At 43.1% G+C, this 13,441-nt stretch overlaps 1 protein-coding gene across 3 annotated transcripts in view; it reads right to left on the bottom strand.

The window, feature by feature from the left end:
* Window positions 1-905: 905 nt before the first annotated feature.
* abhd3 (abhydrolase domain containing 3, phospholipase) overlaps window positions 906-13,441 on the bottom strand; it is a 70,931-nt gene continuing 58,395 nt past the window's right edge. For 2 of the 3 annotated variants that reach the window (XM_078217052.1, XM_078217053.1), the window contains exon 9: window positions 906-2,155. In XM_078217052.1, coding sequence (XP_078073178.1) covers window positions 1,977-2,155 — 179 coding nt within the window. In that variant the 3' untranslated portion in view covers window positions 906-1,976. Of the gene's footprint in view, window positions 2,156-5,024; window positions 5,102-13,441 lie in introns of those variants that run through there. The other variant, XM_078217054.1, reaches the window with a different exon arrangement.

Raw genomic sequence — 13,441 nt, 5'->3', positions numbered from 1 at the left:
GTTTTCCTTGGAGGAGGTTTGGAGGAGATTTGATAGAGGTATTCTAAATCATGAGAGAGTCTGGACAGAGTAGATAGGGAGAAACTCTTCCCATTGGTGGGAGGGATCGAGAACAAGAAGGCATAGATTTAACGTAATTGGCAAAAAAAACAATGTCAACATGAGGAAAAACATTTTTCATGCAGCAAGTGATTTGGATTTGGAATGCACAGCCTTAGAATGTAGTGGAGCAGGTTTAACCGAGGCATTCAAGATGGAATTGGATTGCTATCTGGAAAAGGAAGAATGTGCAGGGCTACTTGGAAAAGACAGGGAAGTGGAAGTAGGCAAATTGCTCCAATGGAGAGGTGGTACAGACATGATGGGATGAATGGTCTCCTTCTGTGCTATAACTAATCTACGATTCCATGAATATTGGCTTAATGAAGCACCTTTATTGGTGCCATCACTGGCTAATTGTTTATTTCTCATTTGGCAATAATAATAGATTCAGTAAATTTTCAGATACTGGCATTTGGAAGTTTTCCATGAGAATCAGTTGGCAAACACAGCACCATCACCATCTCGTTGTACAGCTCCTCCCACTTTACTATTAGCAGAGATGAAATGATATGAAAAGTAGTTCCTGAAATAATCTTTGCTGAGCAATCATTGGTATGACTTGACTTGGGATCTTTTCAAAATTGGGCCGGATTCATGCTGCAAATCAAATGATAATTTCAAACAACGATAGGCAATAATAAAAACAATACACACTTATGAAATAGGTCACCTTACAATTTGCATATCTTTGCTGAAAGTTGAGCAGTGTGTCATTGTAGTCATTGGACCAATCCGTGATCCAAAATATGAAATAATACATAACATTGAAATTTATATTTCTTGTATTAAATAGACAAACCATGATCAGTTTAGAAAAATTTATTTTTTCATATATAGTAAATATCTTAAAATTTATTCTGGCTGTTTAAGATTTTTCTCAGAAAAAAGTTTATTACATTTGTAACCCATATTGTCACATACAATCTGTTATTGTACTCTAAGTACTGGAAGATCCTAACAAGTCCTGGACCCTCTGACAGGACGGCTAAGTAGGTAGAGTAACTCATGGCCAACTCAGTAGCACCGACTTCTGTAAATACTATAGCCCAGGGTCAAATATATTGCAATCACAGTGACATCTCTCAAATACAACTCAATGCAAAGTTAGTCGCTGTTGGTTTAAATTTGATATTGTTGTCTATTGGTTTCAAGCTTTTAAGAAATAGATAGATCCTGGACACAGTCAAGGTAGATTAATGGTTTGAAAACAAATTAATTGAGCCCAAACTTAAAAGAAAACACACCAGCAATCAGCATTTTTTTTCAGGCAAGTGTTTTTGTCCTAGCAGTATCTGTGCTTCTTCTTTATTAATTTATGATACTTATATGTTATATCATTACACTAGCTTTAGGTTTTAGATGTAAAGTGCTACAAGGTATGTTATTTGGGCAAATGTTAAATCGTGTGTAACTGCATTCTCTTCTGAATAATTCAATCATGTTATGAATTGCATTGAAAAAGATTGAACTGGCCCTTAAATGAAATAATAGCCCTGAGGATTTCAATCTACCATTGATAACATGGTAACTGTACAGATCCAGTGCCAAATGGTTGTGCAAAAATGAACAATTATGACAGAAGATGAAACAGTAGTTAGAAAATGATATAAAACTAAAACTTGAATTAACAAAAATTACCAACTCACGTGAAAGAAAGGAGACCCATGTATAAATTAATATTTAGTCTGAGCATAATAGTCTTGACTCTTTGTCATTCACCCCTTAGTTAATTTCTGGACAAATTCAAGTAACAGACAGCCCATTTTAAATGATGATACATGTAAATATGTGCTCAAATACCAATGTCAAGATTTTCAATGGTTTAGTCAGTAAACTTAAGTTTTCAAACAATCTGAATGGACAGATTTCAAGAGTTATGTATTTTTCAACTCATCTTTATGCTCAAAGACAGCTTGTATAAATTGTTTGAAGACTCTGTCCATGTAAGTGGCCCATCGAGGAAATATCCCTTCCAAGAAGCCGATGTGACCACCATGTGCAGTTAGTAGCAATGCAACCTTTGGGTTCTGTTTGGCAGACTGCGTAGGTATAGCTGAAAGAAATATAAATGTCAGAACAGTAATAATGCATGATTTCTTTTACAAGGCATTCAACAAATAAGACAACAGTGGAGCACAATGAAGAGCAATGCTCATGATATCAGCTTTAATTTAGGAAATAATTTTCACACTTTAACTCACTGTAATCTAACATAAGTAAAATGAATCCTACGAGTAATATTTTAGTTTACAAGTTAAATTACATAGTTGCGATTCAGTTTGCTTCTCTTCTCTAAAAACCACTGAAATTCTGCAATGAAATAACGAGTATTTGGATGTTTGATATATTTTTCATTATTTTCAATTCCTGCTATTTGACCTGAAGTGTTAACTTGTTTGAAGTAAATGAGTGAACACTGCCATTCAAAACAAATGGGGCCATGGAATTTCAGATGAACCTTAACCTATGTGTAATACCTATGCAGTCTGCCAAACAATGCAATTGCAGATCCTAATTACCCCAAAGTCCATCTCCAGAAGAGTACGGCTGGTGGCGGCTGGCCTGAACTCACACTCATACTGTTTGTCTTGCCCACCAGTGTTGGAGGCAGCTAGACTCCCCAAAGGCCTGATTGGTGGGCTATATCAAGATGGCCAATTGGCTCCCATAGCTCATCTGTTTTAGGGAAATGGGGTCCGATGAACGGTGAGCTTCAGCTTGACATGCTCAGGTGCACTCAGTCATTTTGGGCCAATTTCCAGCACTATTCCGATTTCTCCCCTATCAGGAGGAAAACACCAGCTCCACCCGATTCCATAAATGCATTAAAACCCTTACTTATCCCTTCACCGGCATCCTAGGAGGTGGTGTAGAGTAGACCCTGAAAAACTGAGCAGTGCATGCACAATGCATATTCCCTCATGAACCCACCACCCACCCAGCTTATTGTACATTTGGCAGCAACATCTTAAATAGATATCATTATCCTAATTTTCATATTAAAGAGGTCCAATCCCTGTCTCCTAGCTTAGATGCCCTAGATAAATGGAAGGTGCCAGCTTTCAATTTGACACACTTGGAAGAGAATGTACTCAAAATCAATTTCTGCTTTATCAATGCTTCTGGAAAAACAAAACATGTTGTCAGCTACCTTAATATTTAAACCAATGAAGGCGTTAAATATGTGGTCAATTTTGAAAATATTCCTACTGAACCAATTGTTTTGTGACAGTGAGGGAAATTTCCCGGGTTTGCACCAGAGGTGGACTTAGATTGAAACACACCATGCCCTAGGCACAGGGTCCTGACCAATGGTGGGGTCCTGCACTGGTCCCGGTCGTCAGCTCGACATGGCTAGAGAGTTGACAGTTAGCACTGGCATCCAATTGGAGGCTGATTACACTGCATTTGTTGGTGATAGGCTCAAACAAATGAACCAATCAGTAGCAAATGCTGAGCAAAATCAGACCCTGATTGGATGAATCTGTAAGAATAGGAGAAGTAATGGTTGTTGGCAGCAGGCATGTGGGCACGAGACCACCATCTCCATTCACTGCAGTAGGACCAGAGAATCCCACTGGCGTCAATGGCCGGAAAAGTCTCACCATCATCTTTACATCCTCATACTCTTAAAGATCTCTATCAGATTACAAAGAACAAAGAACAATACAGCACAGGAACAGGCCCTTCGGCCCTCCAAGCCCGCGCCGCTCCCCGGTCCAGGATTGAATCCTGAATCCAGGATCCCCGCCCAATTTTCCAGCCTATCTACATACCAAAATCCTATCCACCGAGCTGTCCCTCACAGCTACGATGCTTTGTTCATTACAACCTATTAACTCACCCCCACCCCCCCATTCCAGACCATGTGATCTCCAGGGAGAGGCGAAAACCCAGAGTGAAAAACCCCAGGGCCAATATGGGGAAAAAAATCTGGGAAATTCCTCTCCGACCCCCTGAGGCGATCAAAACGAGTCCAGGAGATCACAATGGCCCTGATCGGGAAATGCTTCCCAACCCTAGTCATTTCCACTTCCACAAACACCATATGAATTCCCTGCCCCAGAGACAGGTTCCCAACTATCCGCAGTCTCGCTCTGTACTGGCACCAGCAAGATGATCATAGAATGAAGCCTTGAAACGAGAAACAAGGAACAATTAGCCCGCGCCGCTCCCTGGTCCAGACTAGACCACTCTTTTGTATCCCTCCATTCCCACTCCGTTCATATAGCTGTCTAGATAAGTCTTAAACGTTCCCAGTGTGTCCGCCTCCACCACCTTGCCCGGCAACACATTCCAGGCCCCCACGACCCTCTGTGTGAAATATGTCCTTCTGATATCTGTGTTAAACCTCCCCCCCTTCACCTTGAACCTATGACCCCTCGTGAACGTCACCACCGACCCGGGGAAAAGCTTCCCACCGTTCACCCTATCTATGCCTTTCATAATTTTATACACCTCTATTAAGTATCCCCTCATCCTCCGTCTTTCCAAGGAGAACAACCCCAGTTTCCCCAATCTCTCCTCATAACCAAGCCCCTCCATACCAGGCAACATCCTGGTAAACCTCCTCTGTACTCTCTCCAAAGCCTCCACGTCTTTCTGGTAGTGTGGCGACCAGAACTGGACGCAGTATTCCAAATTACTCCTTGGTCGTGATTTTTCCAGAGAAAAGAGCCCAATTTTTTCCTGACAGTTATAACATCAGAGTTCTGGTCTCATCATTGGGAATCTTTTTTGCACCTTCTCCAGACTCGCTTTCTCCATTTATAAAATGGTGAACTCAGCAGAACTCCTATGTGTGGTCAAGCCAAGGAGCTACAAAAGTTTAACAGAATTTTTTTGATATAGAATTCCAATCCTCAAGAAATGAATCCCAATTCTTTCCCGGTGGGTGAGCTGAGAGAGTTGTGAGAAAAGCCATCAGGTCAGTAACCCAGCATCTTTCTGCTTCTCTCCAGAGTTCCCCAGGGTAGATTGCCAGTGAATTCAGGAACCCCTGTGGGTGAAACTTTCAGCCAAATAGATCAATTAAGAAGCCAATAAAAAAGTCATTTTAGGTGTGCACTGACTATTTCTCATCAGCACATGAGTGGCGGGCATGTCGACAATTCAGCAAGTTAAGGAAGATGAGCTCACAGCACGAAGTCATTGAGGTCAGCTATAAAGAGGGAAATACCAGAATGGGCCAGCCATTGTGTAAAGGCTAAACGAATACAGAGCAACTCCTTGAAGCAAGTATTTTAGGTACTTTGTCTCAAGAAGAACCTGGTGTCATTCCATTGAGGCCATTTGGATGATTAAACAGCTTTATTGACCTTTAAGCCTACACTACTGTGGAGGAACAGAGAGATCTTGGGGTCCATATCCACAGATCTCTAAAGGTTGCCACTCAAGTGGATAGAGCTGTGAAGAAGGCATATAGTGTGTTAGCTTTTATTAACAGGGGGTTGGAGTTTAAGAGCCGTGGGGTTATGCTGCAACTGTACAGGACCTTGGTGAGACCGCATTTGGAATATTGCGTGCAGTTCTGGTCACCTCACTATAAGAAGGATGTGGATGCGCTGGAAAGAGTGCAGAGGAGATTTACCAGGATGCTGCCTGGTTTGGAGTGTTGGTCTTATGAGGAAAGGTTGAGGGAGCTGGGGCTGTTCTCTCTGGAGCGGAGGAGATTGAGGGGAGACTTAATAGAGGTTTATAAAATGATGAAGGGGATAGATCGAGTGAACGTTCAAAGACTATTTCCTCGGGTGGATGGAGCTATTACGAGGGGGCATAACTATAGGGTTCATGGTGGGAGATATAGGAAGGATATCAGAGGTAGGTTCTTCACGCAGAGAGTGGTTGGGGTGTGGAATGGACTGCCTGCAGTGATAGTGGAGTCAGACACTTTAGGAACATTTAAGCGGTTATTGGATAGGCACATGGAGCACACCAGGATGGTAGGGAGTGGGATAGCTTGATCTTGGTTTCAGATGAAGGTCAGCACAACATCGTGGGCCGAAGGGCCTGTTCTGTGCTGTACTGTTCTATGTTCTATGTACTACATAGGGACATGAAAATCAACAAACAGGGGCCTAAAAAACTCTATCCAAAAATATGAGGAGAATAGTGCTAGGCAGGAGGTTAATAGACTAAATGTAGAAAATACTGGAAACAACTCAGCTTAGTGGAGATTTCAAACTTTCAATTGCTCCATTCCTGCCAATAATTCTTAGGATGGCCTCTTTGTAGGAACTCAAGGCTAAATGCAATGGGAGCCTGCATCCATGTGTGTCTGCTCCCTTCTATATGCACTTCTTTGTTTGTAAACCAAGAAAATAAGATGAGAGTTTGCAAAGTCAAAATAACATTTAATGACATCCAAGTGATCATTCGCAGACCATCATAACTGATTACATGTACATACATTCATGCAATTTTATTTAAAAAGATTATTTGGATGAAGGATATTGGTGTGGCACATGTTATAGGTTTATGTTGCAGCTTCTGAAAAGTGGGAAGCGGTAGAACCCCTCTAGTGATAAACTAGAAGAAGAAGAAACAAGAAGAGCATCCAGCAGAGGCGGCAGAGAGACTTCACTGAAGAGCCTTCTGGGAGAAGTCGGCACAGTCACACCTACTGAAAAATGTGAGGTGAAGAACCGGTGTCATGGAGCGGTTACGCCTGAAACTCTTTTCCCTCCCTCCCTCCTCCTCTGACCGAAAAAAAGGGCACAGACATTACAGGTCAGAAAGTGACGTGAGACCAACAGTTGATTGGTGAGCAAATCCTGGTGGGTATTTCCAAACCATATTAAATTGAAACTCATTGTTTAGGCAAGGGTAGGGAATTATTTGCTTTATTTCTTTTTTCTTTATCAAGTTTTTAAACTTAAAGGGTTTAGTCATGGCAGGAAAGATCAAAGCTGTGGTTTGCTCTTCTTTCTCCATGTGGGAGGCTGGGCACATTTCCAGTGCCCGGGACCAGAATGTGTGCAGGATGTGTGTAGCTGCAGCTCCAGGAAGCACGTGTTTCGGAGCTGGAATGGCGGCTGGGGACACTGTGGAGCATCCACAAGTCTGAGAGCATTGTGGATAGCACACTTAGGGAGGTAGTCACACTGCAGTTGAAGGGACTTGAGGAAAGAAGGGAATGGGTGACCACCAGGCAGTTCAAGAGATGTAGGCAGGTAGTTCAGGAGTCCCCTGGGGTCTCGCTCACAAATCAGCATTCCATTTTGGAGGCTGATGAGGCTGCTGGTTCCTTCAGGGAAGTGCAGACAGAGCCAAGCTTCTGGCACCACAAGCAGGAAGGGGAGGGGTTGGGGGGAAGAGAGGCAGGGCAATAGTAATAGGGGATTCTCTAGTCAGGGGTTACTGTGGCTGTCAATGTGATTCCAGGATGGTATGTTGCCTCCCTGGTTCTAGGGTCCGGGATGTCACTGAACAGCTGTATGGCATTCTGAAGGGGGAGGGTGATAAGGCAGAGGTCATGTTACATGTTGGTACCAATGACATACATAGAAAGAGGGATGAGATCTTGCATCAGGCGTTAGGCAGTAGATTAAAAAGCAAGACTCTCGGGTTGTAATCTCGGGATTAATCCCCAGTGCCACGTGCTAGCGAGCACAGAAATAGGAGGATCGTGCAGATGAATGGGTGGCTTAAGAGTTGGTGCAGGAGGGAGGGTTTCAGATTCCTGGATCATTGGGACCATTTCTGGGGCAGGTGGGACCTGTACAAGCAGGACGGTCTACATCTGAACCAGAACGGGACTAACATCCTTGCGGGACGTTTTGCTCGTGCTGTTGGGAGGAGTTTAAACTAATTTGGCAGGAGGAGGGGACACAGACTGTTAGCAGAATAAAGGCATGGAATCATATAGCAAGACAAACAAGTCAGAGGAAGTGCAGCTGTATTACGTTTCAAGGGAGTAAGGCCAGGCTGGATGGCCTCTACTTTAACTTTAAGTGTTGCAGGTAAAATGGATGAGTTGAGGGCAATGATTGACATGTGGAAGTGTGATATAATAGCAGTCACAGACACAGAGTTGAAGGAAGGACAAGATTGGCAACTCAACATTCCGGGATATAGAATCTTCAGGCGAGACAGGGAAGGAGCTAAAAGAGGAGGAGGCATTGCATTATTAGTTAAGGAGTCAGTTACTGCAGTAAGGAGAGATGATATCTTGAAGGGGGCATCAAATGAAGATTTGTGGGTAGAGCTTAGGAATAAAAAAGGGTAAGCAACATAGGTGTTTATTACAAACCCCCAGATAGAGGGATATTGAGGAGCAAATATGTGCTCAGTTTATGGAGGTGTGTAAAAACAATAACAATACGGTTATTATATTAGGTGATTTCAACTTTCTCAACATTAACTGGGATATACATAGTATTAAGGGTTTGGGCTACAAGAAGATATAGATGGAATGGTCAAATGGGCAGCAAAGATGGAATTTAACCCTGAAAAGTGTGAGGTGATACACTTTGGAAGGAGTAATTTGACAAGAAAGTACTCAATGAATGGTAGGACACTAGGAAGTTCTGTGGAACAAAGGGACCTTGGCGTGTTTGCCCACAGATCTCTAAAAACAGAAGAGCATGTTAGTAAGGTGGTGAAAAAGGCATATGGGACACTTGCCTTTGTCCATTGAAGCATAGATTACAAAAGCAGGGAAGTCATGTTGGAGTTGCATAGAACTTTGATGAGGCCACAGCTAGAGTCCTGTGTGCAGTTCTGGTCGCCACATTATTGGAAGGATGTAATTGCAAGGGGTGCAAAGGACTTTCACCAGGATACTGCCTGGGATGGAACATTTAAGTTATGAAGAGAGGTTGCGTAGGCTTGGGTTGTTTTCGTTGGAGCAGAGAAGACTGAGGGCCGACCTGATCGAGATATACAAGATTATGAGAGACATGAACAGAGTGGATAAGGAGCAGCTGTTCCCCTTAGTTGAAGGGTCGGTCACGAAGAGACATAGGTTCAAGGTTTAGGGAGGATGTGAGGAAAAACCTTTTTACCCAGAGGGTGGTGACATTCTGGAATGCGCTGCCTGGGAGGGTGGTGGAGGGGGTTGCCTCACATCTTTTAAAAAGCATCTGGATGAGCACTTGGCACATCATAACATTCAGGGCTATGGGCCAAGTGCTGGCAGATGGGATTAGGTGGAAGTTCACGTGTTTCAAATGTGTTGGTGCAGACTCAATGGGCCAAAGGGCCTCTGCTGCGCTGCATGATTCTATGATTTTATGATTCAGACTGGATCTGCATGGTGAGCATTCAAAGCACTTAAATAGTCTGAGTGGAAGGAAAGAATTTGTGACAGCATATACAGTCCATCTACTTTGCAGATGATAATGGTGAGTAGTTTCATCTTTGCTGATTTGGTGAGATATTAAAACATGTTAAGAATTTGCTGCCAGATCTATTGGATGTTATACTGGAGCACTATTTATTTCCATGCTCTGTAAGTGGGTACCCTGGAGAGTTAAACCAGGTAACCCTCCTCTAGCATACTTCTAACTGCTGCACCTTCAAATTATGAGACACATACCTTGGCTGCATTCTAACCATATCTTAATATGTCTTGAATATGCTGACCACAAAAACACAGTCCTCTTTAAGCTACTGTTGCAGATCTTTAAATCCCTGCATCAGCACTGCATAACCTGTTCCCAAAACAGCAACCTCCCAATTACCGGCTTATTACATACCAGGAGTTCATTATACATTGATAATGAGGTCTGATAAAGGAAGATTAGGGTGGGCTCAGACACCACTGGGAAGAAAACCCTCAGTGCAAGATTTCTGATGTCTTCAGCTGAGCAGTGAAAAATGGTCAATTAATTTCCTTTTTTATAATATTGATTTACGTACAAGTTTAAAATACATAAATTATAAGGAAACATTCATTGACTTTTTGGACATTAATGTTTGTGAGCACAAGAAATACAAAACTCATTCAATCATTCAACAGCTGGCACAGAACAAAAGCAATGCAAAGCACTTTTCAAGGACAACAGACCTTCAGAGAACCACAAACTAATTTAGCACAGTTATTCCATTTGTTATGAAGCCAAGGTAAACAATTTAAATTTTGCTTCACATCAGTGTAAATTATAAGGCTTATGATATCATGCCACACTCTATGACATCTAAAATGCTGCATTTTTTTACTATTAGGGCTGGAACATTTTCCAGGTAATTAATTCAGAAATTTCCATGTAACAGGTACAGGCTTTCAAAAGCGGATAAAAAATCTGAACAAATAAAATGAAAAGAAAAACATTGCTGGAGATCACTAAGAGAAGTACGTGAGGCAATTGAAGAAGAGTGTTACAAAATACCATGAGCAGAATGTTGTCATTTTTGCACAGAGTACTGGCTGAGGCGAGGATACTGGCATGCAGCTCGCTGACTGTACAGCTGACTAATCCAGCACTTGGTACAAAGAAGATCTGCAGGCGTGGCCCACACTATCATGATGGCGGGACAGGACCGGAAAAAGCCGGAAACACTGGGAGTTCTCCGATAATAAAAAAAGAACTACCTCTCCCCATGTACATGGAGACTCCCCCCCCCCCAACAGATACGGAGATCCCCCCCTTCCCCACCATGAAGATCCGAGAAAGGACCCCTGGCACTGATCCCTGGCACCCTGGCAATGTTCCAGTGCAGTGCTAGAAGCAATGCCAGGGTGCCAGCGGGCAGGGCCAGGGTACTGCCCAGGCATTTCCCTCTCCTCCCCCATGGGTTCCCTCTGCCTGACTCCTGTTTTTAAAAACCAATTGCAAACCTCGCCGACATGATGTCACATTGATGAGGGTTGAATTCCCAATGAGGGGGGAAGGATACAACATGGAATCCCACTAATTATATTTAAATATATTGAAATAAGCTTCCCAACTTTCCTGGGCGGGAACCTTGTTACGTCACTTGAGAGGTGTGGGGATTATCGGAAAATGAGATCTCACCGGCAACATTCTAGTTTTCCAGCTTTCTCTGGCATTTGGGTTGGGGCCACCAAGGGGGCACGGTAGATGGTGTGTGGAGGTTACTTTCCACTATCTGGCATGTAATAGTGCCAAAAATTTTCTGAACTTAATTTTTTATGTAAGTTGAAAAAAGTAGCATGAGTATTGTTTCCAGGGATCCTAGTAATGTAGTATCAAGCAATTTTCACAATAGGTAGAAGCTGGAGTAACCCATTTGACTCTATGTGCCTGCTCTGCCATTCAACAAGTTTACGGCTGATCTTTTATTTCAATGCCACCTTCCCATAATATCTTCCTATTTCTTAATTCCCTTGGTGCTCAAAACCCTATTTACCTGTTTTGAATATACTTAATGACTAACATCCACAACTCTTATTTGCATTATGCACAAATAACTGTTTGTGGCCCCAATGCCTCTGTGGTGGTGTTTAATTTAATTATTAATTCATGGGACATGGGTGTCACTGGCTAGGCCAACATTTATCACCCATCCCTAATTGCCCTTCGAAAGGTGATGGTGGGCTGCCTTCTTGAATTGTTGCAGGCCATGTAGTGCAGGTACAGCCATGGTGCTGTTATGGAGGGAGTTCTAGGATTTTGACCAATCAACAGTGAGGGAACAGTGATACATTTCCACATCAGGATGCTTGGCTAGGTGGGGAACTTCCAGGTGATAGTGTTCACAGGTATCTGCTGCTGTCGTCCTTCTAGATGGTATCAGTTGTGGGTTTGGAAGGTGCCTTGGTGAGTTCCTGCAATGATTCTTGTAGATGGTACATACTGCTGCTACTGTGCTTTGGTGGTGGAGGGAGTGAATGTTTGTGGAAGGGGTGCCAATGAGACGGGTTGTTTTGCCTGAATGGTGTTGAGCTTCTTTAGCATTGTTGGAGCTGCATTCATCCAGGCAAGTGGATAGTATTCCACTGCACTCCTGATTTGTACCTTGTTGTGGTTCTGTGGATGTTGTGGGTGATGGTTGGCCTTAGACTTGTGGAAGGTACACAGCATATTGGCTGTCAAACATTGTACAGTCTATGCATTCCTCACAGAACTTGAGCGCATGTTAAAAATGAATGTACCTGAGAATTAACATCATAGCACTGTGATTCCTCATCCAAGTAAAGCGGGCCCCACAATGTCTCTGAGAGAAACAGGACTGAAGGTGGAATTTCCAATCCAGCAATCCTCATGCCATTGGAGGAGGAGGATATGCGGTTGTCCTCCATGGAATGGAGCCACTCAATAAGCAGAGGCAAAACTGGAGCAAGGCCTCAGGCTGGTGAGATTGCAAGGGGTTTTATCCACATTTAGCTTCCTTTCTATTACGTATGTTGAGGCATGCCCCTTTAAGAAAATGGGTCACGTGGCCTGGGACTCAAGCTCCACCCTGGGTAGAGCTTGCCTAGACAGTCTTGTGCTGACTGTGCTAGAGAATAGACATGTTAATAAACAGTTCCAGTAGTGTACTTCCACTGACCTCGTGGTCTTTTATTCGTCTTTATGTGAGAACTCAAACATAATAACTAGCGATGAGGCTGAATCATGGCCTACGGACTGCGTAACACCGCCAATTTTTCAGGAGAGGGAGGAAGATTGATGTCATCGTCCTGGACTGTGAAAAAGGCACAAAACGCCAAGGTACTAGATTCGAGGGAACAGGCCTAGGCATTGAGGGAAGCAGTCGCAATGGGACTCAGATTGCATTTAACGCTGTAAAAGAGGTACTTGCTGGGAAACGGGCTGAATACAGTGGTTGTGAGTGGATTTGGGCTACAGTCGAAGGCCAGGTATAGGAGAGGGATTTCTCCACTGTGAGCACCAAGGCTATCAAGAAGGAAGTGGTTGCGAGGGGACTCCGATTGCAGCCGATGGGAAGATTAGGGGAGCACAGTCGGCGAGGGAGCGGTGGTGTGAAGCACTTGAAAAAGTGATTACAGCATGCAAAGGTGGGAAAAACTCCTGTCAACAGAAACAGAAAATGGCCAGTTCAGGGCAATGTGGCCTTTCAACCAAAATATTGAGAGTTCGATGCTATAATGGAGCATTTCCACACTGATTTAAAGGTGAATAAGATATGCAGTAGCCATTTTCATATGTACTATAGTAAAATGTTTGTGACATTAAGAAGTCTCATACGACCCAAGAAACCTGCAGCGAAACCCCTAGCAGAGCTGTGCGAAGTACTAAGGAATCATTATGCCCCGAAGCCACTTATGACAGCAGAACATTTCCGATTTTACTAGGGAATGCAATTGGAAGGTGAATCGATCGCACAATTTGTGGCAATGACCCAGTATCCACTATGGGAAGAGCACAGTATGCCTTTGAAATGGATATTAAAAATAAACTAACACGCAATA

Source organism: Mustelus asterias, chromosome 7, assembly GCF_964213995.1.
Source record: "Mustelus asterias chromosome 7, sMusAst1.hap1.1, whole genome shotgun sequence".
NCBI lineage: Eukaryota > Metazoa > Chordata > Chondrichthyes > Carcharhiniformes > Triakidae > Mustelus > Mustelus asterias.
This window is presented reverse-complemented; position numbering and strand designations above follow the sequence as displayed.